Source organism: Xylaria bambusicola (genome assembly GCF_022495145.1).
Source record: "Xylaria bambusicola strain CBS 139988 unplaced genomic scaffold F5B22scaffold_20, whole genome shotgun sequence".
In the NCBI taxonomy this organism is placed as follows: domain Eukaryota; kingdom Fungi; phylum Ascomycota; class Sordariomycetes; order Xylariales; family Xylariaceae; genus Xylaria; species Xylaria bambusicola.
The window spans coordinates 493506-520964 of NW_025953573.1; the positions used below are offsets into that span (position 1 = coordinate 493506).

A 27459-nucleotide genomic window follows, 5' to 3' on the forward strand; every position below is an offset into this window, starting at 1 on the left:
TACCTACCTACCTAGCCTTTCCCTTACCTCACTTCGCCTTGCTCGCCTCGCCTCGCCTCGACTCCCCCACAGATCATTCTCTCGCCATCCCTCACGCCCATATCCATAACGGCAACATGACATGACGATCTTCAACAAGTCGGACCCGCATTGTGTTCATCCTTGAGAATAATACGCGGCGATGACCACAGCTGTCTACTGTATGACTATTCTCTAACACTAAAACTTGTCGCCGCTTCCAAAGTTCAAATATATCTTTCTTCAGCCAGACGGTTCCGTTTGAATTGATCAAAATCGTGAACAAACAACGAGCACCACGAGACAGCACCCGTCCGTATCCTCTCCCCATCACCGGACGCTATACATATATACAATATCGATACCAATCCTCGCCGGCATCATGTCCTCGCTCGAGGCCAAGATAGTCGTGCTCGGCTCCCAGGGTGTCGGGAAGACGTCCCTCGTCTCGCGTTATTGCAAGGGCACTTTCAATCCCGCCGAGACGCTCTCCACAGTAGGCGCAAGCTTCATGACGAAGCGCGTCGTCGACAGCGACACCGACACTGTCGTGCGGTTACAGATATGGGACACAGGTACCTACCTCATACTACCTCTCAATTTCCCCTACCGTGCGAAATTACACTGACTTACCCTTGTTTTTCCCCTCTCCGTAATAGCTGGCCAAGAACGATTCCGCTCGATATCACGACTCTACTACCGCGGCGCCAACGCCTGCATTCTCTGCTACAGCATTACAGACGCACACTCCTTCGCCGAAATGGGCATCTGGCTGACCGAGCTGCGCCGCAATCTACCGCCCGACATCGTGCTCCACGTCGTCGGTACGAAAGCAGACATCGTCGCCCGCGACCCGTCTCGCCGCGAGGTGCCTTTCGAGCGCTGCATAGCATACGTCGCAGAGAACCTCGCTCCAGGCCTCGGCTCGACGCCGCCTCCCACCGCCACGCCCGGCGGCCTCACGGGTGTCTCGCTGCCCCCGAGCAGCAGCACCCAGTCACATATCACATCCCCCGGGACCTCAGGCTCGATGATCGCGACGCCCTTCGGGGGGCCCGCGCCGTCTAGCGCGCCGGAACCCCGCAGCCCGAGTAGTAAACGAAGTAGCGGTTTTTGGGGGCAGGAAGTCGGCTGGGACGCGTGCCACGAGATCAGCGCCGAGAGCGGCGAGGGCGTCGAGGAGGTCTTCCGCGTGGTCACCCGCAAGCTCGTCGAGCAGAACCGTAAGATCCAGCAGGCCATCCTGGCGGCTACGTCGACGCCCGGCGGGCTCAGCACACCCGGCGGGATCGAGCACGGCGTCGAGGGATACTTTGACGGCGTCAACCCGAGGGGTGGCAGTTTCCGCGTCGGCAGGGATAGGAGGAGCTGGTTGTTTTCCCCGGGCTTTTCCCCCGCCGTGACGATTGAGAATGCGGGGGTTCAAGGGAATGGCGGCGCGAATGCGCAGATGAGTCGCGATGCGGGTGAGAGGGATAAGAGGGCGAGGAGATGTTGCTGAGTTATTATTGCTCGCTATTCGACTATGGTGGCCACGTATGGTATGGGAGTAACATTCTAGGCTGGCTGAGACAGTGGAGTTGTGTAAGACAATTCTTTGTTCGGCATGGCATGCGGCGCGGAGATTCCTTTACTATGGATGCTGTTCGGCTCTGCTCCTGAAGATATGGCTAGTCGGAGCGAGACGAACGGAAGGAACGGGGTTATACCCCGTTTCTTACAGCACGGGACGGGACAGGACAGGACATGAGCGCGGGCTCGGGGCATTACTTGTAACTCTTCTTTTCGTTGTATTTTTCTTTCTTTCTTTCTCATTGAGATCGGCATGGCATGGTGTGTTGGGTGGTGGGCATGGCGAGGCGTTTCTTGGGGCATCATCATCGAACTGTTTACTTCGAAATGGCATGGTTAAGGTAAACTCTACATGTATTATAAGTATGAGGATGGGATCGGTTTGAACAGGGATCAGATCATCAAGGATTAACCCGGTGTGTTTCTTCTCCTTTTTATCTGGGATCATATACCTATTGATTTTGAATGGTGCTTATGCGTGCGTGCGTGCATGCGTGTAGTGTAGTGTAGTGTAGCACGCGCTTACATTGATTGCTCTGCATGATATGCGATGTAGTACGGTAGGTAGAGTGATGTACCTAGTGTTTACGGAGATGGAATTCGTGTACCTATTGTTCATCACGGTGTTTGTAGGTAGTGATTTGTTGATAATTAGGTATGTAAGTAGGTAAGTATTGCTGATTGGGAAGTGTAAGTAGGTGCTTGTAAGAGATATATTGGGTGGATATCGACGTACTTACTTGTTAATGGCTCGGTTATAAGATCTTACTACCTATCTACCTACTTATGGGTATAGATTGTCAACTAGATTGTGGAATATGAAACGAACAGCTTTCTCTCGTTTGTGAATAGTACTTGCGGACCGCTGTCTAACGTTGGATAGCAAGTATCTGGTTTAGAATCGCTCTGATTATGGTATAATTTAATGCATTGGTCATCTATTTACAGAGATATATATATATATATATCTGTCCCTTTTTCTTACTGTTCTTCCTTCATTGCAATTTGAATAGAGATATTAGCTAACCTGACTATTAGCCATTTTTAGCAAACATTATGCGTATCTATCTATCTGTCTATCTGTCTGTATTAAAATGATGGGACCCCGAGTTTCTCAGTGGCTATGGTTGTAAGTGGTAGAGCTTCACTGTGTAGGAAATGGTTGATATTGTATGCTTAGGCCATGATATTACTCTGCGAATATGGAGACTTATACCCAAAACCACTATATATGCATGTTTGTATGTGTATATCTACGCGCGCGTGTGTATGTGTATATATAACTAAGGACTAAATGCTCGATGCTAAATGCTCAATTTCCATATAAACAAATTCGTCCTCCCTACTCCCTACATCTCTCCCATATACAATACATTCCCCATCATTAAGACAGCCCCTTACAACTTCGACGGCTTCGGCTCCTTCCACGCAGGCGTGGCAAGCGCATCATACACCTTACGCCCGAGACTATCCACCGGAACGCCAGTGACATGACTGCCCAGGTTCCGGGTGTCCACAAGCGAGGGGTTCAACTGGTCGACGGTCGTGCACCCGATGAGACGCATGCCCATCTCCAGCTCGTCGTGCAGGAGCTGCATCGCGCGATCGACGCCCTCGAAGCCGTACGCCGACATAGCGTATAAGAAAGGCCGGCCGATACCGACGCCCTTGGCGCCTAGGCATAGCGCCTTGAGGATGTCCGTGGCGCGCCGCACGCCGCCGTCGACGAAGACCTCGATCTTGTTCTCGAGGCCCATGGAGCGCAGCACCGGCATCGTCTCGGCGAGGACCTCGACGGCGGACGGCGCGAACTCGAGTTGGCGGCCGCCGTGGTTGGACAGCACGACGCCCTGGACGCCGCATTCGACGGCCTTGATGACGTCCTCGACGCGCTGGACTCCCTTCAGCACGATGGGCATCTTGGTGATGGACCGGAACCACGGGATATCGGCCCACGAGAGCGCCGGGTCGATGAAAGAGGAGATGGCGCGCGCCGCGCCCTGCGAGGTGTCCGTCTCTTGCCCGTTCTGCACATCGGACCCCTGGTCGACGAACTTGGACCGCATGTCCTTCTCGCGACGGCCCAGCTGTGGCGCGTCGACGGTGATGAAAAGGCCCTTGCAGCCGCGCGCCTCGGCATGGCGCACGATGCGCTCCGTTATCGCCCTGTCCGAGTTGACGTAGAGCTGCAGCCATTGCACCTGGTCGCCCTGGCGCGCGTCGACGATCTCGTCGAACGAGCACGAGGCTAGTGTTGGGATCATTTGCACTACGCTGTGCTTGTGCGCTGCGCGTGTCAGTACCACCTCGCCCTCTGGGTGGCCTAGTTTGCCGAGCGCTGTCGCCGTTACGTAGAACGGCATCGATACCTTTGTGCCGAGCATGGTTGTGCTGAAGTCTACGTTCTTCACGTCCACGAGGACCTTGGGCCTGAACCATATCCGGTGGTAGGCCTCGTGGTTCTCTCTCATTGTCTTGTTGAACCTCATGTTAGTGGCGGGCTCGGAACGCGCGATTAAGTATTGGACTTTTGATAATTTGTACCGTGCTTGTCAGGGACGGTCAAAAGGTCGAGTACAATATTGTCGTAGGATAGGGAGAGTGAAATCATGAAGTACGTACTATTTCATCATCAGCCGCACTCGAGTAGTATCCCCAAGCGGTCTTCTTCATGACGTTTTTGGCGACGGACTCGAAGTCCATCAAGTTATAGCACTGCGAGAGTAGCGGCTTGTTCTTGATGCGCTCCTGTCGAGCGGCCTCATCCGGGTCTTCGGCCTCCTCCACCGTGGCGACGGTATTCATGTCGACAGGTCCCATGTGCTTCGACTTGTCCAGATACTTGTCCAGGGTATCCGGGGGATGTATCGGGTCAAATTCCGCAGTTGCGTCTTTGCCCTGTTGATAGAGTTAGTTTACCCGTACTGACCAACACACCAGATCCCTTCCTCGTCTTTGAACGAGAATGTAGATGCTTTATACTCACAGCATATTTTAATATGATCTTCATCCCGCCAGGATGCTCTACACTCTTTCATGTTAGCCACTCGGTGCAAGTATATTTCGGGGGATTGGAAATGTACCTGGCAAGAATTCTGTGACATCGTATGCTTTTCCCTGCCGAAAGATCTTAGATCAGCTCCCAGTCCGATAAAACGGAATATCCGACAAGGGATTTCGGTAAAGCTGCGTACATGTATCACAACCCAACATGATTCTTTGTTGTCGTGCTTCGCGACTTCGGGCCCTGAGAGTGGCGCCATGGTGTAAGGAAATTAGTGGTTAGGTAGTAGGTGTCGGCGACAGATTAAGGCTGAACTGTGCTTCGCCTGAGCCTCTTGTTGCTGGGGCTGAGAGTGATTGGAGATTTATCGACCAGATCTACGTGGACAAGTGCCTGGGTATATAGATTTGCAGATTTGATCGATAGATAGATAGAAACAGATCTATTGTCTATCCGCCTCGCTTCGATGATGTCACTCACTCACACAGCAGCCGAGGTACACAACGGGCGGTCAAGGTTCTCGCAGGAATTGAAGACCGAACAGATCTGGAAATGAGAGAGGAAAGATAGTCTCTAGTACGAATAGCGATGAGGAAGAAAAACGATCGATTGGATTTAATTGAAAAGGAAGATTCAATAGTCTTCCTCGGGAGAAAGTCGCGGTAGTTTAGCTGCTCATGAATCGCCTCTTTTTTTTGCAAATGGCTCGGCGGTAATTGGAGAAAAGCTGGGGTAGTGGGAAAGGCAGCGCGGATGGGGTGCCGAGGAGTGCTCGGCCCCACTCCGCTAGCAAGGAAATGGTATCCCGAGCGCTTCGTCTTTATAGCAAGTGTGCAATCGGGGTTTCGGACAAATGGATTGCGATTTTATATCGATCGCAGCGTCACGTAGTATTATTATGGCCCCTGATGAAAGATGGATTAATATCTGGGTTAGGTAAATTCGAATTAGACAAGAATCATTGCTGCCACAACTAGGTAAATATCCCATGAACAAAGACGTACTCCGTACGTTGTCGTCATTCTGGGTTGTTTAACTCTCATCATCATATTTATACCTACCTACGCACACCGTATATGCCCATCATCACACGACTCGATATACGCAGTCAGTCGACTGACTGACATAAGACAACAACAGTTTTTATTTTACATATTTCATTTTCACTCATCTTGTCCCGTGATTAGCATTTCGACAGCAATTGACGCACCTCGATATCAAAAGTACTGTCAATGTCATCCATCTATTTCTTACCCGCTGTTCTCATCATATCGAGCGAAAACCGCAAGAGCTTGAATACTTGACTTACTACCTAGAAATTATCACCCTAGAATGTCGCCACAACACTTACAGCAATCCCATATCATCACACCCAGCATCATCAATCTCACATCCAAGTTATAAAAACATAAACGGTATCTAACCTTCATTTCTGTTTACCATGACACCACCACTCTACCTTCCGCAGTACGAATAAATACAAGGAAAAATGATATTGTACAGTACGATCTACTAAAGGAAGGAGGGTATAACAATGCCACATAACCATGATCTCGTTCGACAAAGACCATCTAACATTAAAGTCCTGACTAACCGCATCTCGTTTCTGTTTTCTTCTTCTGGTTAAGAAAAGGGAGCATGTTGAAGTGAATGTGATTTCATTGTTCTGAAGATCTCAGAAGGTCCTTATACAATACTTCCTATCCTGAAAAGGGAGGGTAAGTAAGTGAGTAAGAAGTAAGTTACAAAGATCCCGATCTCTTGTCCTGACTGGCGGTGGCACTGTCATTATGGTGGTGGGCAACGGGAAGTATCTGGTCCTCGCCGCTAAGCTCCTCCAGCGTCTTTCGCTTGGTCTCCGGCACGAATATTGTTGTGAAAATGCCGAGCAACATGAACAGGGCGTAGATCTGGAGCACGTGGTCCAGCCAGGTTTCGTTTTCTCGGTGGCGGAGGGTGGCGATGGCGCCCTGACCAATGATGGAACCGATTTTGCCTGAAGCGGCTGAGATACCGTGGGAAGTCGATCGGTATCGCGTGGGGAAGACTTCACCAGGAATAATGAATGTGGTCATATTAGGTCCAAAGTTGAAGAAGAACTGCGCCAAGACGAAGATGGCAAGCTTGGCTTGGCCCGAGATGTAGTCGTAGGCGAAACCCCAGACGATGAACAAGATGGTGAGGATGATGAAGCCGCCCATTTGAATCGTCTTTCGGCCGAGAGTGTCGAGCGTGGCGACGGATACCCAGTAGCCTGGCACGGCGCCGGCAAGGACGATGATGAGATTACCGATGGCGGTTTTGTAGAGAAAGTCGTATGTGCTGTGAGCACCCTTGGTTGAGTAGCCAATCGTCTCTAGAATGGCGGCGTTATTGAGAGAGACACCGTAGACTGCTAATGTTTAGTATTTAGGTCGCATTTTCTCGAGTGCAATTATTACTCACAGGCAACATCCAACAGGAACCACGAGCCCGCAGTGCCGAATAGAAGCAAGCCGTTCTTGGGGATCGAATAGTGTCGGATGAAATCACTCCAGCTGGCCTTGGGAATTGTCATCTGCTCCTGGGCAGCGGCGCGAGTCTGGATGCGGGCGATATCGTCGGGTTGGCCTTCGCGCTGGCCAGACATGTATGCCTTGACGTCTTCATTGGCCTTTTCAACATCGCGAGCGACATCGAATGTGTAACGCTTCACTGTCTTAGTACACATTCTCAAGTTCCGACGATAAAACAGGGACTTACGGGTGTCTCAGGGATCGTAAGACGGTAATACAGGGCAATTGCGGCAGGGACCGCGCCAAATCCAACCAAAGCTCTCCACATCTTGTCGACAGCAACACCGCACCAACCATCACATTGGGAGATTCCGGGAGATTGGGAGAGGGCCTGCTTGAAGCCGAGCGTGAGGAAAAGCATCACAAATGCACCCGTGAGCTGACCGATACCCTGCTGGGCGAAAACAGCACCCATCATAGCACCACGCCATTTCGTAGTGGCGAACTCGGATGTGATAATACTCGATAGGGGGTAGTCTCCTCCAATACCCACACCGAGCAGGACACGCCAGAAGATGATGAGGCCGACGATGTCGACGGAGGGTGAACCAGAAGCGAGGGCTTGGCCGACAGTAGCGAAGATAATGACAATTAGTTCGAGACCGTACATCTTCTTTCGGCCAACGTGATCAGCAAGGTAACCGAAGCCGAGCTGACCAACGACAGTACCGGCCGAGGTGGCCAGCTTGATGGCGTTGTCGGAGGATTGTGGAAGTTTTCCTTCGCTCGACTGGAAGTATACGATACCCAACATGACGTTGAGCAAACTGACGACGAAGATATCATAGGAATCGGTAAAGAAACCGACACCGGCGACGACACAGGCTCTGTCGCACAAGATTAGAAAAACAAAAGAGGGGCAGGTTTTCTTAAGAGCTCTGGGGAACATACCTCACATGGTACCAACCAAAGGGAGCCTTGTCGATCTCCGCGAGGGCGAGACGCCGACGCTCGTTGGGATCTTGAATGTGGAGGAAGTCATTATGGAAATTGTGGTAGGCATTGTTGCCGCCGGCTGTTCTTTGCGCACCGGCTGCCGAAGCCGCCGGGGCGCTGGGAGCCGTTTCTTCGGCCATTGTTTTCTGGTCGAGGAGCGCGTGGGTGTTGCGCTGAAAGGCTTTGGAATGGAAAGTTATGATGAATAAATAAGAAGGGATCTAGCAGAGCAGTAGGTATGTAGCTACCTGGCTATAGATGGAAGCCCTACCTAGGTAGTCTGAGTTGTAGTCTGAGTTGTAAGATGAGACAAAGTCGACAGTCGACTTGGCAGTGCTGCCCTTTGGTCTTACCTACGGGATGTCCTGTAAGTAAGTACCAAGAAAAAAGATGAGATAGGTGCAGGACGGGAAGGGTGCAGCTGCTAGGTATTATATGCCCGGGGGGATGGGATGGATGGGATGGATTTACTTTGCAGAGAAACCTTGATCGAACCTTGGGTTAGCTAGCTTGCTTACTTACTTACCTAGGTAGTGTAGAGAGATTATAGAACAGGCAAGGATGCAAGGGCCGCAAAGTCAATGTGGTCTGCCTGTTTCTGAATTAGGTCTTGTCGAGTACGTAAAAGCTTAACAAAGAACAAATAGCCTTGGTAAGGTAAAGCCAAGGCAATGCCGCTGCAAACCCTACAAGTACATAGAACCCACTCATCCATCCCGGGCCAACTTCAAGTTGAGTTGCTCATTGACCCATCCCATGTGCGTGCGTGGGAATCCGCGAATCGAGCACCAACGAGCCGGCTCGCGGCGAATGTCCAATGTTACCTAGCTGCTGGGTTCGAGGCGGGTATCGGTCCCCAAAGCGGAACCGACTGGCCATAGAAAAATACGGGTTCTATAATGACATGTTGCTAGTACTTCCTTCTGTACTTACGTGTAAGTAAGTAAGCAACAGCAACAACCAACCTAGGTATGATGCTCCTCCCATCCTTCTTCTCGACCTAATTGATCACCCTCGCATTAGAACTTGCAGCATCAGACTTGGCGGGATCTATCACCCGTGCCCGTGACATCACGAGTCACCAAGATGGTAATTGTCGACCCTGAGCGTCCCTACAGTAAGTGTACCGATCTATGAGGTGGATTTCCAATGATTCCGTGGTGCGTGAGTGGGCAGAAGTGGGCAAGCAAACATTGATGCGCCTCAACTGCGACGGTCTTTCCGGCCGATTATGCATGCTACTTATAGTACATAAACCGCTTACGGGCTGCTATTGGCAAGGCGGATTGCACTAAGTCATGGGTCTGGCTGTAGGTCGAAACAAGACGATCCCTGGGAAAAGGAGATGGTATGTACATGCAGTACTACTGGTGTTGGGGGTGAAATACCTATAAGACCTACCTACCTACCTATCTAGTTCATCGGTGGCGACCAACGGCATTCGTGATGATTTAAGTCCAAGTACAGACCGAGGCATCGCCGGAGTCAGATTACCCCTTGGTCAGTCGAGGCAGCGGGTTGTATCTTGATATGTGTACCTACGTGTGGTGCAAAGCCATGTTGCACTGATATACATCCGTATACTACGTAGGTGCTTAAAAATCACACACTCGTCACTAGCATCACAGCGGCTTGAAGATGATGATCTTCCGCACACTACTGTGAGAATGCATCATGAAGCATGAGGGGCCACATGTGAGAGGATTGATTGCCCTGCGCACCAAGCCACTTTTGTGAGACTGGACCGCTCTGGTGGGCAGTTTGTTCCACAGACCAGGGCCTCCAGTTGGCTGCACGGCGGGGATAGGCTGGCTTGATCAGATGCTGGGATCTGCAATGGAAGCCCAATGGAAGAAGAAGGGTGTCCAGATCAAACCAGCGCAGGCAGTCGACCGTGTCAAGAAACGTGTTCGAGGCTGACGATGTGAAGTCAAGTCATTGCAGCCCATTCGACGCTATTGTCGCTATTTGTCGTTGCTAGCGCAGTGGACCTCTCCGGTTAGCGTGGCGGGTGTATCTTGCCCTATGGGGCATGGCGGCGATCGGGAGATGAGAGCCGTGCATGGCGCCGGCGAATCAGCATCGTCGCCTCAACCACGTTTCTCGACTCGGGGGGTGCCATTGGTCTGGGGGCTGCAGGGATGGGCTGCCTTGTCGTGTGTAATTCACGACACTCGGTCAATACCGTCGTCCGTTGAGACATTCTACCCAAAACCGCCGATGACGTTGGGAAGAGAATGTCGAAACAAGACTCAGCCAAGCCGGTAGACTTTGCTTGGACACCGTTGCCAATGCCACCGGTACTAACAATACGCCTTTGGTAACCGGTAGACGATCAGCCAAGAGGGAAGGGTCTTAATCCTCCACGAGCTTGGTATCACTCAATCACTCAGGTCAATTTGGTAGTTAGGTATAAATCAATAGGAACCCCCTGAGGGAAAACACCAAGAAACAAGGACACTCACAACACATGATTATTAGTCAAAGAAAAGAGACGAATATTTCCGTAGAGAGCCCGGGGGCCCGGGTAACCCGGGGCCAATAATGTGGCTGCATTGAAACACGCGCCCCCAGATATCCTTCTGGATTCGGCAGGACGGCGATCGTTTTTTTTTTCTCCTTCTCTTTCGTTTCTTGCTGGCCCGACTCCATCGAGCTGAAATGAAAGCCTTCCTGAGAGGGGGACCAAAGCCACGGGTTAAGCTAGTTTTAGTGACCGAGCACTACGCTATCATGTAATGTATTCATGCTATGTGGTTTTTAGAGTTGCCTCTTGAAAACGGCTACCGTACCTAGTGTATAGTATACTTATCTTGCACGCGAATGCATGTTTCCATAAAAAGAATTCTCCTTCTCTCGCTAGAAATGGTATAGGGGAGCATAAAGCCTTTCGACCTCGAGAGGTAACACGACGTAGGTATCTTGAGTAAACTGGTCACCGACATTCGCAAGCTAGAACTGCTTCACATTGTCGCAACTCGTGTAATGTTCTTCCGCGACGACACTATTCCTGTATGCTGCTGCTCGGATGAAATCCCGAGTTGATCTAGACCCAGTTCCTAACTACACATATGCCCTCTCTTTCAGCACTGATCAATTATCATATTGCCCCTATAGATGTTGATCATCGTGACTACGCAAAGCCTTACGCGGAAGTCCACGGCTATCGCGCTGAGTAAGAGTATTCCTGTATAACGAGGTGGGGAGCTATGTCGTCCGACACTGCTTCCCGCAACAGAGCCAGCCAGCCAGCCAGCACAACCGACCCTGTTTCCAAAAACATCCGAAATCTTGAGAATCTTCATTGGATGCGAAAGACGAGTTCACTCCACAGCATCCCGTTGGTCAGTCGCAGAACGGGATATCACGGCTGGATAGAAACGTACTTTTTGCTTTTCGTGCTACGCTACTGATCTTCTGATGGGCAGTGACAATGGTGTCGGCCATTGAATATAGATAGGCGTGCTGTTTTTCTTTTATTCTCTTTATTTTACCGTCGACTCTACAGCTTTATCACTTGCCAGTTTGGTAACTCTCTAGGCTGGGAGGCGAAAGCTACTTGCATAGCAAACCTGTTCTTAATGGTAAGCGAGTTCCTAGGGACGCCTTGAATTATACGCAGAAAATGGCGGACTGATCACTAAAGCGCGCACGAGGCCTTTTCTTTACTTCCTTTTTTTCCTTCTCCATCTGAGACCGCGGCTTAGCGAACTTGTCACTCCTGAAGACTGTGGTTTAAAGGACTTTGTGGATGGCTTGATGATGGTGGGCAGAGGAGTTTGCTTGACTGCGCATTATCTAATAGGAGTACCACTGGAGTTCGTCTGGCTGTAGTTTATCTGACGATGATGGACTGGTTGTCTTAAACTAAGTCAAGATTCTGAACATTGATATTTATATCATGTGTGTTGGCATATATAGCAGTACTACTAGGTATTTGAGTACCCGGTGCATCGGTTTTTACTCACAATGTGTATTATGCTATCGCACAAGAACGACATCTTGTTGTTTGTTTTTGCAACTTATTCCAGCACCTCTACACAGTTGGAACTCATTGTAAGAAGAAACTTTATATAGCATTACGGCAGCTTATGAACCTTGGATGCCTTTTGTCAAGACCAGGTTTTTTAGATAGATATCTAGGTTTTGTACCTCGAGACTAAATCGTTAGCTGGATTATCCATCTAACTTTGTATCTCCTTTCGATGGGTGTTTCTTCGTTCTCGTCAAGTGATTATGCTAAGACCAGATCCAGCTTCCTCTGGAATTACGGTTGCCCCCAATAATCTTGATCATCGAGACACAACACCGTCCTAAGCACCGTTTCCTAACCCATACGCTGCCTAAAGCATAACCGTCCGCAGACTGCAACCTTGGCACCAAGCTTCCTCCCCTTTCTACTCCGAACGTAATATCGACTTAATCTAGACAAAACAAAGTCAAACAGCCCAAGCCCTGCACCTTTTTTTTCCAGTGCAAGCCTACAGCGTTCTGGAAAAGTCTGAGACGAAGGAAAAGAAAATCGGGTTTGCCTCCCGCCCACGAGGCATTTTACGTATACCGTACATGAACGCATACGTCCTTATGAGACGACCAACCAAATCGAATGATTAGCGAACTTTTGCTGGACTTGGCGAGTATTGACCGGGTTAATAGGGCCAAGCCTTTTCTTCAATGTCTTAGGTAAATGCGTCACAGGGGTTTTGGGGGCGAGACAGAGGGTTAGTGTTGGGACAGATCTATTTCGTAATTACTTAGTGGCGATATTACCGTTAGCTTGACTGTACTTTAAATGGCGAATACATCAGTTTATTCCTTACTTTCTGGCTAAATTGTTAGTACAGGCATGGAATCAGTACGGTTCCTATCACGTTACTGGGTCTGTCATTATCAGGAAATCAGCAGATATCTTGAGAATTTCGAACGACGTGTGTTTTTTACATGTTTCCTGAGCTGTCTAGAAGTACTACGTACATACTTTGAGCTTTTGAAGTAATTATACAGAATCTCGAAGCTCATGGGGGTATTTCTCGCGGATACGAAACCCCCACGTCTACTCGGTGTACTTCTACCGCCACAGGATTTGGGTATGTATATCGAACTGATGACGGTGACGAGAGGTCGTGCTCGCAACAGACCACGCCACATTCATGCCGTGTTGTCTACTAACCATGGGTTGAACCGAGCTGAAATTTTCTTTTCCGACGTAGATATATTTCTAGCGTCGCGGGCTCCCGGAGGAAGTTCACCTGGCTGTTATCCCACCGATTGATCGGGCATAGTCTGGCATGCAAGATCTGAGGGGTTTTCTACACCTCGACTATCTGGTCGTCATCGTCATCATCATCACCATCGCCTGTCTTTCCTCTGAGTTCGGGTTCGCCGTTCTTCACCTCCCCGAGGTCCTCCACCCGCGACTCTGGCTTCTCGTCGGCTTCGTCTCGCATGAGCACTTGTACTAACCGCTCGCAAGCGTCTTGGACACCCTCATCTCGCACTCGCGCGTGTGTCTCTCGAATAATCGGATATACCTTCACTTCACGCATTCGCTCTCGAGCCTCGCGTGTTGTCGATAAGAGTAACAGGGTTTCGACATGTGTCTGAATGATGTTGGGGTCCGAGTCGCGCTGCTTATCAGGGGGCAAGAGCTGCAGATCCGGCAGCATGGCCATTGACTCTTCCAAGTCATATTCCTCGTTGCCTGTAATGGGCAACAAGATGTAAGGTAAAATGTCAATGTCATTCTCAGACATGAAGAGCGGATGTGACGGGACATCAAAGGCCACGTTCTTCAACGTGGATGCAACCCCCTTTCGCCGTATATCTGACTTGTGCTCGGTGAACACCTTCAGCTTTGTGATGGGAATGACTCCGTCGTATTCTTGCCTACGCACGAAGTGATGGCGTACTTCGGCATGTTTGGTGAGGTCGGCGAATAGATATGATAAATGATCGAAGTCGGCATGTTTATTGTATGCCGCTTCTTTTACGAAGAGATCTACTAGTTGATTTATCACCAACTCGTCGGATTTGAGCTCTTCTGGCGGAGGTTGCTTTTTGTACACTATAGAGATGAAAGAGTCTGCCTTGGCGAGGTTGGCAAGCAACATGGAAAGAAGGTTGGCATTTGGCTCAGTTGGGACCTAATAATCACGTATTAGTGAGATATAGGTTTGAGGCTGTAATGTCGTCAGATGTTTATATGCACTCACGATTATCTGCCGTAGGACCTCGGAAATGAACTTATCATCCGCGACCAGATTTTGTAGTATTTCATCGTCAGCCGAGAGATTGATGAGAATTGTAACAATATGCTCTGCAATATGCTGCCGAAGGAAATTATGAGTTAGCCTGGGTATTCGCTTTTGCTATCCATAACAACGTAGCTGAATCTTATAACTTACAGGAAGATCTTTAATTAAAAGCTTTAAATTGTGAATTGGCTTGAGGTTGTCCGCCTTAAAAATATTGGGTTGTGATATCGAGTAAGGGACCAAATGCTCTGCTGCGATGGCTCGGACCTGGGGGTTCCGATCGATGACTAGGCCGACTAACTGCCACACACATGAGATTTAGCTCAGATGAGATATTGTACATTAGGAGCAATCGATTACCTCTTCCAGTTCGGTAGGCATCACGATCAGCTTTAGAATGAGAACTTATAAGTTGCTAGAACTTGTCGAGTCTTCTGGTGAGTAGTTCGCTTTCATATGCCATCCAGGGTTGTTCAATGGAGGGGCTCATTAACACGACTTTTCGATTGAGAGCCGATAACAACTGATAATGGAGGGGTAGGTGGGACACATAGCTCAGTATGACGTCTCATTGGGCAGATGCATGGATTTGGACGTGCAGGCCCCACTCATTTTTTTGAATTTTGTAAATTATCAGACTGGCGGCTTCCGACACCAGCGCAGACCAGCGGAATCCGGGGTCCAATTTGACACGCCTTGACGCCCTCGATACGAAACATCTTACAGCGACAACTCTCGAAAACCGCTAAATATTCACAAATCTGCTCGCTCAAGTCTTGCGCCACGATGCCGAAAGCCACCACCCCTACAACGGGGCGTCGACGTGGTCTGGAAGAGGAATACCTAGTTGGATCCGGGCTGCTTAAGAACCGACCCAGCAAATCGAAGTCCAAGTCGCAGCAGGACGAGGATGAAGAACGGGAGAACAACTTTGTCGATGCTCGCGCTAGTCGAAAGATTTTAGATATCGGCCGTCAGCTTGCCGAAGAGGACGCTCCAGTGCGCCGATCCGAATCTAACAATGCTGCTGCGGCCGCCTTCGGTTTCGACTCGAGATTTGCAGGCGAAGGCGAAGATGTATCGTATGAGGAGGAGGAGATTTGGGCAGACGAGGACGACGATATTATCGATACCGTAGATGTCGACCCGAACGATTTGCAGACCTTTCAGCAGTTCCTCCCTCCCAGTTTAGACGACGATCCATTGCTCACCGAGGGGCCATGGGCGACGACGACACAGGAGCCTTCAGGCGAGGAACGTGGCACAAGTACCAATCTTGCAGACTTGGTGAGCTTAAAATTACTTTTCAGTCTGCATTTTCTAGTGAAGCTAATCAATCTCGCAGATTGTACGTATCTTGAGCCCCTATATCGATGAATCCTACCGACTTCTCGCATTAAATCTAGTTTCCCTGCACATCTCCAAGAACGGAGAGAGTTTCATTCTTAAGCCGCGATATCTAACCAATGATTGTAACAGCTCGCTCGAATTGCTGCCCATGAAGCCGGAGAAGACAGACCAGAAGCGATGGAGGATGAGGGTTTTGAGATGTCGCCAAAGGTTGTTGAGGTGTACGGCAAAATAGGTATGTACTCAATCGTCACGCTTAATTTCTCTTGACTTGGGCAACCAAAGAATTCAACGCTGACTTTTCCGTAGTGAGTTCAACTTCTTGTCCGGCTTCGCGGGGTGTATTGGAGCGACAAGGTTTGAGAATCTAACACGAGTTTGTCTTCTAGGGACTTTTCATGTCTCGTTACAAGTCGGGAAAGTTGCCAAAAGCGTTCAAGATATTACCAACCGTCCCACACGTAAGTTTATTTATTGGCCTCAAGTTTTCAGCGCTGCACTCGACAACCACCTGGTTGCTAGTATTACAGCCTCCCGAGACTTTTTGTCACGTCACCTTCGACTGCACGGCTTGTTCGGGAGAATTTATTCAGAAAATCCATTATAGAATGTTCGGGAGTTCGGGCTTTAGTGAAAGACTCTGAAAACGTGCTACTTGCGTGAACTTAGCTGACCGATCTTTTTGATAGTGGGAGGATATCATACAACTAACAAAGCCCATGGAGTAAGTAATCTCGACGATGACATCCCATTCCTACTGAAAAGCCTGGGTTTTCTCATGGCAAGATATTTCGGTATATCAAGGTATAATGACTAATGTGCTTTGCGATAGTTGGACTCCAAACGCGGTCTATGCGGCTACGAAATTGTTCGTGAGCGGCAAGCCCGCTGTCGTAAGGGAATTCTTAAATATGATATTATTGGAACATGTGCGAGACAACATAGCAGAGGTTGGTTTTACTATTCGTGATGGTTGATTACCGTGACTGACTCGGTACTTTCCAGACTAAAAAGCTAAACGTCCATTTGTTTGATGCCCTTCGCAAGGCGTTATACAAACCTGCCGCTTTCTTTAGTCAGTAACTCTCTGAGCTATTTCTTCTTTGATTTACGATATTTAGGGTTGATTACTAACTTGGAGTCTTGTAGAGGGTATCCTTTTCCCGTGAGTAACACCAAATGCGACGTCTTTAGCTCTTGCGAGAATTGCGTTAAGAGCTACATATGTTCTCAGAGCTCTTATGTCTCGGACTAAAACTGACACTTGCTATAGTCTAGTAGAAAATAACCCAACCCTAAGAGAGGCACACATTTTGAGCGCTGTTCTCAGGTGAGTAGCTTCGAAATATCTGCCCTACATATTTAAGAAGAATGCTGACTTTTCGGTTACTTACAGCCGCGTCTCCATACCAGGTGAGCAAATTGCATCTGATAGGAAATGATTCGATGGGAAACTCGTTCGATTATGTATTAACGCAGGTTGGTCTAGTACTGCACAGTGGTGCTGCCCTAAAGGGATTATGCGAGGTAAGGAATCTTGAGAATGCTAGGAAGAGACGATACTGATATTCATCTAGATTGCAGCACGTGTGGCATCAGCTGGGACTGAGTATGTTCTTTGGATTCCCGTGATATAGCTTTTTAGCAGTTACTGATGTCCAATAGGGGAGGTGGCGCTACCAACGTCTTCATCAAAACTTTACTAGATAAACGATATGCCCTGCCGTAAGCACATTCGGCTTATAAACCTTTCTCATATGTCATCGCGTAACTAACTGAAATCAAACGATTAGATGGCAGGTGGTTGATTCTTTGGTCTTCCACTTTCTGCGGTTTCGTAACACCGACCCCGCCTCTGTTACAGAAGATAACATGATGAATACGAGCGAGCGCGCTGCCACACAAGCAAAACTACCAGTCATATGGCACCAAACTCGTACGTGCATATACTCAAATTTGTCACTTGTTATCGTCTTGGTAGTAGTGCTGATTCTTGATATAGTATTATCGTTCGCAGTACGGTACAAGAATGAAATAACAGAAGACCAGGTTAGTCACCTAGATACCCTACTCCATTTCGCCAGCTGCAGTTGAGGAACAGCCGCTCATCAACGCAAATCTACCAATAAGCGTGAATTCCTCAGAAAATAGCAGTACTGACGGGTTATAAAAAACAACAGCGCGAGCTTCTGTTAGATTTACTCTTATCTCATGGCCACCATAAGATTGGACCTGAGATTAGAAGGGAGCTGCTAGCTGGCCGTGGACGAGGCGTTGTTGCGGAGGAGCCCCAAGGCCCAGCGCTGGATGGAGATGATACCATGCTGATTGATTAATCGACTTATGATTAATACTGGACGAAACTGAATGGGTATGATACGATGTTAATGTCGCCCGGGCCGGAATAGCGGGATACCTGCGACGAGACATAACGCCCCGAAGCTAGGACGAATAGCATGGGCTTAGATACCAACGTATAATGAATTTAAGGGTAGATAGGATGAAATGGGATTCCTAGGCGTTTAGGTCTTTCTTGTCACGCCAATATCATGCTAAAAAGTTGACAAAGTTGGCTTACACGCTTGTGAAATTCCCATTGTCTCCCATTGGTTTACAATTGTAAAGACTATCTATCTATATCTGCTTTTCCCATGCCGAACGAAACAATCCTGTCTGCCATATCAGGGGCGCCATTGCAATGTGACAAATACTATTGAAGTGAAGAGAGTAATTTCTCTCCCTTTTCTCCTCATGCAACCCTCTGTCGTATATCTCGATAGGATTAGGAGGTGAGATTCCTGCTAAAAGTACCGAGTCCTTTCAACCTGGTGAACAAGTACTTATGTCGTGGAATTAATAACATCTCACGCACACCGGCCGACACCATCTCGAAACAGAAAACGCGATGAAATCTCATCACTCCTCGTCCCGCGCCGCCTTGGTCTTTCGCTTCTTCTTCTTGTGCTGCTCGCCGTCGACAGGCTCGTCGGGGGCGATGAAGTCCCTCTCGCGCTCGCGCTTCTTCTCCTCCTTCTTGGCCTTCTGCTTCTCGAGGCGGTCTTCCTGCGCCATGCGCTTCTTGGCGTCGCGGCCGATGTGGTACTCGCCGGCCTCGAGCTGCAGGTCCACCTTGCTGGGCTCCGCGGCGGGCGGGAAGGGCGTGTACGGCTTCTTCTCGCTGACCTTGTGCGGCTTGAGACGCTTGCTGAGGCTGCGCTTCTTGTAGTTGGGGAGGAAGCGGTCCCAGGACTCGTTCTTTAGCAATGGATCCCTGGAAAGAAGGGGTGTAAGTGTTTGGGCTCAGCACCCAGGGAGTGAATTAAGAATGCGAGCAGGCTAACTCCGACAGGTATGAAACTTACTTGGCGAGCTCTCTTTTTACCATAAGCTCTTTGATTTGGTATATGGGATCTACCACACGTTAGCTACTGTTGCGAGCTGTACGGTAACAATAACGTCGCCAGCCAGAGTCAGCCAGAATCGAGTACATACGTATATTATTCATAGTGTCCTCGATCACACGCCTTACTTCCTTCAGGCCCTGCTTCGACATTAGTGATATCCGGATAGGTGAATTTTGAGTGGAGAGCGGTTCTTACTTTGTATCCACCAATGGCGGAGACTGTGTTACCCTGCACTTGCAGATATGTAGACGTGAGGAGCTGTAAAGCCTTGAGAGTTGACCCGTTGGGCCCTAGCAACCTCTGACGACGCTTTACGAATTTTTCCTTGTTGTTTACGCTGCCGAAGTTAGATTCATACTCCACGAGGCAGGTATGACTGCTTACAGATTTCTGATCTTGATGACATCACAGGCAGTGTTATCGTCTAGTATTCGTAAAGCTTCTGGTGCGGGAACGCTTCGCGCAAGTAGCTTTATCAGATCTCTCGCTTTCAGGATCGCTGCGGGATCCCAGGTTTTCTTAGTCTGGTGGTCATCGTTAGAGTCGTACAATGAACTGTGACGTGTTGTGGACCAAGACGCAGCTGTGTCTTATCGCACAAACGAGGAATAACTCACTAAAACAAGGTTAGCAGGTTTCTCGATGAACTGTCTATAAAAGCAGATTATAGACTTGGGAAAGGGGGTCATTTTTACCTGTCTTGACCTCCACTAGACAATTCAGGGGTTAGTCATAACATACGCTAGAGAAGGGTATGATAACTGCGTACTGCTGCCGTTTACTAAATCGAGTGTGCATGCACTTGAACATACGAGTTAGTACTATGGCGTCCAGACGTCTAGTCTTTATGATGAGATATGAGAGATGTGAAAACTCCCTACTCACATGCCAATGTTTTTAAGCGCTTTTGTGACTCCGGGCCACGCTTCGCGAAGGTAAACCTAAATGATCAGTATGGGATTGTTGAAGCTGAACGGGGCGGCAAGCTGTCCGAAAGAAAACACCACGCCCCATATACTACCTAAACGCCAGCAACCTGAAGAGACAACGATCGGCCGTCAAATGATGCCATAGATAATAGTAAAAGACATCCTTAAGAAGGTTCTCTTCTAATATATTCCAAGGCATGATTGAAATAGTTATCCTATTCATGGGCTGTCCAGGATATGTGCAAAGCAATGCTTAGGTGGTATATGGGACATGTGTATCCCTCTTTCTGACCCCGTCTTGAATGGGAGCAACACGTACTTCTCTATACTTTGGGAAAAGTATTATAAATGAGCTTTCCTCGGCAAGACCACCACCGACATTGTCCCTATATATCATTACAGGTTAGTGGATTCCAAGGATATGCTGGGCTGAAGAGACCAGTATCGACTGTAATGATGATGAACATAAGGCGCATATGTCTAGGACCACTTACGTAGGCAAGAAGGGGTCGATTCTAGAGATCAAAAGTTAGCATAATGAGCGTTTTGGTCATACGATGCACGACTAGCGCCTAAATGTTCGGCTGATGTAAAAGAATGAATAGACGTACTTCCACTTGTCTATATCGTCGGTCTTGGTTTATGTCAGCTGTGAGCCCTCGCCTTCTCGATCCAACAGTTACACTTACATCCCACTATGAAGTAGTTAGTAAATGATGTATCAAACTTTTGGATGAGGACTTACGGGTTTGGGGGCATTGTTGGTGGAGGGCATGTTGCGCGTTCCCAATCAAATGATCGATAGAGGGATACAGAAGAAATTACTCAATGAAATCGCATTAGGTCCGGGATCTGGTAAAAGATCCTTCGGCTTCGTATGAGTGACGGGTGTGGGGCTGTTGTTGTTCTTGTTGTAGCTTCGAAATTTCAAAGGTGAAGATATAAAAGATGAGATTGAGGCTAAGATTCTGTAAAGTTAGTACTGGTAGGTTTCATTCAATGCGCGGCAACGGCAGCTGCTGCCAGCTGTGGGTCGGGAGGATCAGATTGCGCGCTGGGAACAAAATTGATTACATAAGGGACAGAGCTAAGGCGATACCTGCTTAAGTAAGTGAGTGAAACACTCTTAGCTATTTTCATATTTTTTACCCATGGAAATGTCGGAATAAGCTTCGATTTTGGAAGCATTTGCTCCATTTGCTAGGCCGTACAAATTTACGAAAGGGTTAATGCGAAAATTCATACTGAACTCATTGATACTATCGATTCAAAGCATTTGGGCACTGCAATCATAGCGAACCGTTAGTGAGCGCTGCTATCTATATATTTGACCTACCTATTTGGAACCCGCACTACATACGCTGTACCACCTATGTCACGATACATATTCTGTGTGACTAGTGATATTGTGCCTTAGAAACAATGTGCCTATGTGTATTCAGGTTTCTAGTAAACTTCAATGTCGCATTTTTTGTGAGTGCGACGGAAAGGCAAGAATCTTAGACGGCATCTAGGTGTATACAACCATGTAGTGAACGTAATCAATCCGAGCCCTTCCGACCTCATTCTTGTGATTAATTCACAAAACCTTATCGAGGAAGTCCGGCTCCTTGCTTGATAGGGTTACGGTCTAAGCTCTCTTTCGGTACTACTGCGTATAATGTCGAGGGCGCTTGTAGGTGCACTCACACAGCCATTGAGTAAGGGCTGTGGCACGATGGGTCGGCCCGTAGGATCGGGTTGTCTTAAATCTCCCGAGAAACGAAGGAACTTATTTGGCGAGGAGAGCCACACAGCTTCGGGCGGTTTCTCCATAGGCTGGCTGGCGAGCCTTTTTGCTACCTAATAAATCCTATTTCCGAGCTGAGCTGCACCAAGAACCCCCTTCGGGCAGATCACGGCGTCGATTGTTGTGAAGATGCGAAGGCTAATCATGCGGATAAGCCTCGGTACCTATATTCTCTCTCCCTCGTGTGCTCAATAGCCACTAGAATTTGTTCGGCGGATCGCCCTGCATGCCTCTGGAGCGCCACCTTGTCAAAAAGAGCCGTCAACTGCCGAACCTAGGATGAACTAATACAGCCAGTTGCCCGATCAGAGGTTTCTTGTGGTATGTACTGCCTACTCTCAGATGACCAAGGTGCACTTAAAAGGCCTGTATATGAAGGCACGTTCATCAGTAGTACTGTAGCTGCTGATGATCCTGCTTATACGAAGCATAACTACTACTTCTATGTTGTATGTTTGGCTTGGTATTTTCCTATTTTCTAGTGGTTTCCGGGTATATATATTAAGACATTAAGAAAAATTCGCCTTCTTTGATATCACGTACTCAACTACCTACATACTATTATATGTCTTTTTTGGGTCCCTATGGAAAATGAAAAAACTGTGGCTAATGCCAATCTATCCTTTTGGTTGTTCCTACCTACTATCTAATTACATAGTAAGCGGTGAGTAGTATTATTCATTACCTATGATTAAGAGATAGCGCCGAACAATAACAACTGCAGATATTGCCTTACGCTTACCCCGGACAAATGCAGGATGCGGTTATCATCTATCATCTACTATTGCGATTGTTGCCTCTGGGAATTGCTTCTTTGGGCTTGGTTGATAAAGATTCTCACATCCTACTATGCGGTCAAATACCTAAGTACACAATTCCTGAGCTGATACGCGCAATAAGGCTGGGGTAGTAGCCAATCGGACGACGCGACAAGCCTACCGCCAAGCTGGTTAGACCAGCCTCTGAGAGATAAAGGAAGAAAAAAAAATTGAGGGTATACCAGGGGCTGATTGGCTGATGGACATGGCAAAAAGCGATTCGACCATGTAATTGGAGCGACAGGCCAAGCTAGGAACTTTACTCACATTGGCCTGCATATTTGATCATCTTCGAGGACCCAAGGGGGAAAAAATTGAAACTATCTCCTATCATCCCTATCATCCGTATCATTCCTATCACTCCTATCACTCCTACTTACTTATCTATCATCAATCGACCTGACAGATAGATACCTGGATACCCAGGCAGTTGATGTCTCTTATCATCGACCAATCTATCTCTCTACCAGTCTACCAGTCTACCCATTATTCCCTTATTCCCCATTGCCTGTTACGTATTGCCTGCCTACTTACCTAGTTGAGGTATGTAGTACTGCCTACTTCGTATAACTAATTTGCGATTGTTATGAGAGAGAAACGAGCGAGCGAGAGAGAGAGGTAGGTAAGTACCTGCACTATCACACAGCATGCCCAAGTACTTCCCAACCGGTTGTCGCGCTCTCCCACCTCGAGTACATCTTCACTCTCGGTTCTACACCTGCTATTAAGTCTACATCTACACTTGAATGCACTCACTCCCCTGCAGGAGACCCAACGCTCACTAATGTCCCTTTATAGCTTTCAGACAGTCTTGAAGTCTTCAGTAATCCGAACCCCTGAAAGTTCTGCACCCCCCAAAGATCGTCTTCAATCTCAGCCTGGGTGGTCGCATTCTTTTACTCTTTCTACACCACGGCCATCTTGTCACTCCTGCGCGCGCGCAACAATACCACCATACCCATACCCATACCCATACCCACAAACAAAGGCGACGACTGACAGGCTTGAATCCATCACTGCCAATCCCGTGCTCAAGGCATAATACTAGTACATACATACATACTTATTAATTGTTCATCTTTATTTTTGGCCTTCAACGGATTCAATTGACGCGCCTACTCCCGACTGACGACTTCCTTTATCCTTGACAAACTCTATTATTCCACGGGATATCCGTTGCGACATCGGGGAATTGCCGACGCTCGAGTCACCGCCACGATTGCTATTCCACTTGTTTACCTGCTCCCTTAAGCAGCTGCATTGGTTTCCCCAGAGTCTACAACGCATCATCAAGACCAGCCATGGAGGAAGAAAATGCAACAATACCCTTGTCGCAGAATCTGGAGGCTACATCTCAGCCGGGCTCAGCTTCACCAATGACGGAACCTGCTGCAGCTACCCAGCTTCCTGAGATTGCGGATATGGGTGCTACTGGTTCGCCGGAGTTAAAGTAAGTGCAAACAACCCTTTTTCAAGGCTGAAATAGGCAAGAAACACACATTCAGAATAGGGAAAGGAAAAGGGACCAGTGAAGGAAGCTCAATGCACTTGACATTAGTTCTTGTGAAATCGGGGCCAAGGAATCGACTATGCAAGGCTGTGCAGCCAATTGTAATTATTTGGTTGTATTCCTTCAAGAGACGGACATGATATGGAGGGGCTCGGGGTGTCAAAGTTGGCACCATGCCCATTCATTACGACCTTTGTTGCTCGGTGACTGCCTTCCTTTTCAATTCTACCCGAATACCAACCAACCATTGTCATTGTGCATGATGCAATGTGCAATGCCTGGTGGTCGGAACATTGAATGTCATTTTTTTTTTTCCTATTAGGATGTCCATTGACGGCTCGATTGATGCTAACAATGTCATTTTATAGAGATGCAAGCACTCCAGCACCTATTAACACGTCAATGCCATCCATTGAACAGACACAGACACAGGAGCCGATGTTCAAGTTAGAACCAGTACAAGAACCAACACAAGAATCCATACAAGAATCCATACAAGAATCCATACAAGAATCCATACAAGAAGCGATGCACGAACAACCACCACAAGGATCAGTGCAAGAACTAGCACAAGAGGCGATTCATCAAGTGCCAGTGCAGGAACCAGGGCAGGAACTAGGACCAGCGCCAGGACCAGCACCGAAGCCAGAACCAGCGCCAGTATCCCATTCACAACCACATGTTGAAGGTGAAGCTCAAGAACAAGCTCATGAACAAGCGCAACCACACTTTCAGCCAGAGGCTCAACCAGAGCCGCAGCAGCAGCAAGCACCACCGATCGGCAATGCTGCTCCGCCTCCTCCCTCGACCTTGCCACCAACCGAAGCGCCGCCGATGCATTATCCCACCTACACGCAGACCGCAACTCCTACCCCTACCCCGACCACGGCTCCAGGCCCAGGCCCAGCCACATCTGCGCCGGCACCACAGGCTTCTGCTCCAATGCCTGCCCCAATGCCTGCCCAGATGCCAGCACCGATGCAGATGCCAGTCGCGCCGCCACCCATGCACGTTCCCATGAACAACCACATAGCGTCGTCGCCAGCAGCACATGCGCCGACGCCGTCTGGTAACCTGGTACGTACTAGAAGTTGGATGACTCCATTCACTGGTTGTTTTTGTTGTCTTGTTGTCATGTTATCTCGGAATCTCCCGAGCCTCCCACAGTTCATGGGTCCTTATCCGGACCCTTGCCCATTCTCCGTTGCACTTATCGCTGTCTATCACTCTCTCATTGTCACTTTTATGCCTCTCTGGGTCCTCCCCGGGCCCTCATTCGTCGCATTTTTTTTTTTTTTTTGTCAATCTAATGTTTTCTGGTCATATTCATGTAATGGCGTGGCGTTTGGCAAGTGCCTGTCCGATAAGTCCAAGTCCAAGTCCAAGTTGATCAAGTTGATGCGATATCTGTCTGTACCCAGTGCAGGTGTATGTATCTCCGAGGTCCCTGCTGCTGCTTGCCCCTTGTTCTCTGCGTTGCCCCAGTCTCCCCCCCATGAAACTTGCTTGCTTGCTGGGCGACACTACCGGTACTTCAAGGTACACTATACTTCGTACTCAAGGGTGGTTTCTGGCCAATGAGAGACGGCATATTCCTTTTTTGCTTCTTATCAGCAGGACCCACCGGCTCTCTGGATAGGCTAAACTCTACTCGGCTTCTTGTTCCCACCTCCAAATTTTTTATCATATCTAATCGATTTCCTATCAATCTATCGTCATCTACTGATAGTCACCTATCTCTCTTATCCTATCGCGCCGTCGCTGTCGCCGCCCGCTGTCAAGATGATGGCCTCACATCCCACTGTTTCTGCCCCTCATAACAATGCTAACGGCGCAACGCAGCCAACGTGCCAGAACTGCAGTACCTCCACCACGCCGCTATGGCGTCGCGACGAGATGGGCTCCGTCCTGTGCAATGCCTGCGGCTTGTTCCTCAAGTTGCATGGCCGACCGCGGCCCATATCTTTGAAGACGGACGTTATCAAGAGCCGCAATCGTGTCAAGACCATGCGACCGGATATGCAAAAGAAGAAGGTCAGTCCTCCCTGCCGCGCAATGCTTGTCCAGTCGTCCGCGTCCCTTCTAACCTCCGTATAGCAAAGCCTACCTGCTAGTCACAATGGGAACAATTTCCAAAGCCATGATGCTGCAAATGCCGCAGCTACAGCCGCAGCCCTTGCGGCCGTTCGAGCATCTCAGCAGAAAGCCGCCAATGGCCATGGTGCTACCGACTCGCCGGTTTCGCGTACTGCGACTCCCAACATGTACGACCCGAATCTGACTGCTTTCCAGACCATGGACCATTTCCAGCAGGACGGCCTCCCTTACCCTCTAACGGGCGCCTCTCCGGGTCGCGCTCCTTCTCCCGGTAATGGAGAGCAACAACCCCTCGATGCTCCTCAAACGCACGAACAGCTCATTGCCGCCAACTCAAGCCTCAAGACACGTGTCAGCGAGCTAGATCTCATCAACGAATTGTATCGTGGACGGCTACAACAACTCGAGCAGGATAACCAGACGGCGGACAACTATCGGCATTCTGCTGAGATGGCTGCCAAGGAAGCTGCTACAGAGCGTGCGCATCGTGAAGAGATCCAGCGCCAGCTTGATGATAGCCATAGAAGGGAGAACGGTCTCAAGCGTCGGCTGGACGATCTCGAACAGGAGCTTCAAGACCTAAAAAATCAGCTGAAGGATCTTGAAAGTGAAGAACCTGTGCATAAGCGACTAAAACTTGATGATGACAGCCAGCTTGAAGCACAGCAGCTTGCTGCCGCCCTACAGGCTGAATCATGATGTCTATGGATTGCTTGCATATTCTACAACCATGGCGCCTGTGGTCCTTTGTTTGGTCGACGGCTCAGCTTAATCTCTTCTATCTCTTTAGTAACGAGCGAATAACCCTTGTACCAATACCGATATTGCGAGTTTCTCATGTTGCTTTGATTTTCCTGCCGGTCGTGGACGCTTAGATTTGGCGGACGTGATGGATACTCTTCACGACCAGGACTGGCTTTCATGTTTTAATAATACAAGGAAGAAGGGGTGACGAGCGAGGGTTGCCTATTAGTGCTGGACTAGACGCTCTGTGTGAGCGACTTGTAAGAGCACTCGAGGCAATGCTATTCTGTAACGATGACATCCGAACGATTTTGTGTGCCACAATTGTGGTTAGGAGGAAGGCAGAGGGAAAAAAAACCGAATCGGAGTTGATGGAGTCAAAAGGTGCAGGTATCGCACTATAGTATAGGGGTTTGGAAGGGAGAAAAGTTGTGGATTTCAGAAAAGATAATATTGATCTTCCTCGTGGACTTGCAACT

At 48.8% G+C, this 27459-nt stretch overlaps 8 protein-coding genes across 8 annotated transcripts; 3 read left to right on the top strand and 5 right to left on the bottom strand.

Moving 5' to 3' along the window:
* The first annotated feature begins 299 nt into the window (after window positions 1–299).
* Window positions 300–1547, top strand: F5B22DRAFT_182645 (P-loop containing nucleoside triphosphate hydrolase protein). Its single transcript, XM_047969427.1, has 2 exons — window positions 300–593; window positions 678–1547. The coding sequence occupies exons 1-2, from the start codon at window positions 401–403 to the stop codon at window positions 1517–1519; spliced, it is 1035 nt and encodes a 344-aa protein (XP_047830938.1). The 5' UTR covers window positions 300–400; the 3' UTR covers window positions 1520–1547.
* Window positions 1548–2719: 1172 nt separating this feature from the next.
* F5B22DRAFT_182691 (FMN-dependent dehydrogenase) lies at window positions 2720–5314 on the bottom strand. Its single transcript, XM_047969428.1, has 5 exons — window positions 4785–5314; window positions 4674–4707; window positions 4577–4614; window positions 4213–4488; window positions 2720–4064 (listed from the first exon to the last, which is right to left on the bottom strand). Exons 1-5 carry the CDS (start codon window positions 4851–4853, stop codon window positions 2988–2990), a joined length of 1494 nt encoding a protein of 497 aa, XP_047830939.1. The 5' UTR covers window positions 4854–5314; the 3' UTR covers window positions 2720–2987.
* Window positions 5315–6336: 1022 nt separating this feature from the next.
* On the bottom strand, window positions 6337–8225 carry F5B22DRAFT_646572 (major facilitator superfamily domain-containing protein; the record flags this gene model as incomplete). Its single annotated transcript, XM_047978746.1, has 4 exons — window positions 6337–6986; window positions 7040–7283; window positions 7337–7976; window positions 8041–8225. The coding sequence occupies 4 exons, from the start codon at window positions 8223–8225 to the stop codon at window positions 6337–6339; spliced, it is 1719 nt and encodes a 572-aa protein (XP_047830940.1).
* Window positions 8226–12818: 4593 nt separating this feature from the next.
* F5B22DRAFT_182798 (uncharacterized protein) lies at window positions 12819–13313 on the bottom strand. The gene has a single exon (XM_047969429.1). It carries the CDS (start codon window positions 13231–13233, stop codon window positions 12976–12978), a length of 258 nt encoding a protein of 85 aa, XP_047830941.1. The 5' UTR covers window positions 13234–13313; the 3' UTR covers window positions 12819–12975.
* Window positions 13314–13394: 81 nt separating this feature from the next.
* F5B22DRAFT_646573 (uncharacterized protein) lies at window positions 13395–14720 on the bottom strand (the record flags this gene model as incomplete). Its single annotated transcript, XM_047978747.1, has 4 exons — window positions 13395–14228; window positions 14298–14411; window positions 14490–14639; window positions 14700–14720. The coding sequence occupies 4 exons, from the start codon at window positions 14718–14720 to the stop codon at window positions 13395–13397; spliced, it is 1119 nt and encodes a 372-aa protein (XP_047830942.1).
* A 405-nt stretch (window positions 14721–15125) lies between these two features.
* Window positions 15126–18025, top strand: F5B22DRAFT_646574 (Bystin-domain-containing protein; the record flags this gene model as incomplete). The annotated part of the gene is made up of 17 exons (XM_047978748.1): window positions 15126–15626; window positions 15685–15744; window positions 15819–15924; window positions 15975–15997; window positions 16079–16150; window positions 16379–16413; window positions 16522–16639; window positions 16695–16764; window positions 16839–16854; window positions 16963–17019; window positions 17086–17102; window positions 17179–17216; window positions 17267–17298; window positions 17355–17414; window positions 17483–17625; window positions 17692–17738; window positions 17870–18025. The coding sequence occupies 17 exons, from the start codon at window positions 15126–15128 to the stop codon at window positions 18023–18025; spliced, it is 1551 nt and encodes a 516-aa protein (XP_047830943.1).
* A 337-nt stretch (window positions 18026–18362) lies between these two features.
* F5B22DRAFT_656017 (ribosomal RNA assembly protein KRR1) lies at window positions 18363–20797 on the bottom strand (the record flags this gene model as incomplete). Its single annotated transcript, XM_047979932.1, has 14 exons — window positions 18363–18960; window positions 19052–19100; window positions 19182–19230; window positions 19289–19430; window positions 19478–19617; window positions 19693–19709; window positions 19789–19803; window positions 19863–19894; window positions 19979–20034; window positions 20342–20408; window positions 20517–20537; window positions 20634–20656; window positions 20712–20717; window positions 20768–20797. The coding sequence occupies 14 exons, from the start codon at window positions 20795–20797 to the stop codon at window positions 18606–18608; spliced, it is 1002 nt and encodes a 333-aa protein (XP_047830944.1). The 3' UTR covers window positions 18363–18605.
* Window positions 20798–25821: 5024 nt separating this feature from the next.
* Window positions 25822–27268, top strand: F5B22DRAFT_183086 (uncharacterized protein). The gene is made up of 2 exons (XM_047969430.1): window positions 25822–26173; window positions 26237–27268. Exons 1-2 carry the CDS (start codon window positions 25922–25924, stop codon window positions 26933–26935), a joined length of 951 nt encoding a protein of 316 aa, XP_047830945.1. The 5' UTR covers window positions 25822–25921; the 3' UTR covers window positions 26936–27268.
* The last annotated feature ends 191 nt before the right edge of the window (window positions 27269–27459 follow it).

Coding starts and splice junctions, on each gene's coding strand:
- F5B22DRAFT_182645 (XM_047969427.1), top strand. CDS start 401: ATGTCCTCGCTCGAGGCCAAGATAGTCGTGCTCGGCTCCCAGGGTGTC. Junction 594..677: donor GTTACAGATATGGGACACAG/GTACCTACCTCA, acceptor TCTCCGTAATAG/CTGGCCAAGAACGATTCCGC.
- F5B22DRAFT_182798 (XM_047969429.1), bottom strand. CDS start 13,233: ATGTGGCGTGGTCTGTTGCGAGCACGACCTCTCGTCACCGTCATCAGT.
- F5B22DRAFT_183086 (XM_047969430.1), top strand. CDS start 25,922: ATGATGGCCTCACATCCCACTGTTTCTGCCCCTCATAACAATGCTAAC. Junction 26,174..26,236: donor CGGATATGCAAAAGAAGAAG/GTCAGTCCTCCC, acceptor ACCTCCGTATAG/CAAAGCCTACCTGCTAGTCA.
- F5B22DRAFT_182691 (XM_047969428.1), bottom strand. CDS start 4,853: ATGGCGCCACTCTCAGGGCCCGAAGTCGCGAAGCACGACAACAAAGAA. Junction 4,708..4,784: donor CATGTTGGGTTGTGATACAT/GTACGCAGCTTT, acceptor ATCTTTCGGCAG/GGAAAAGCATACGATGTCAC. Junction 4,489..4,576: donor AGATCATATTAAAATATGCT/GTGAGTATAAAG, acceptor CTCTATCAACAG/GGCAAAGACGCAACTGCGGA.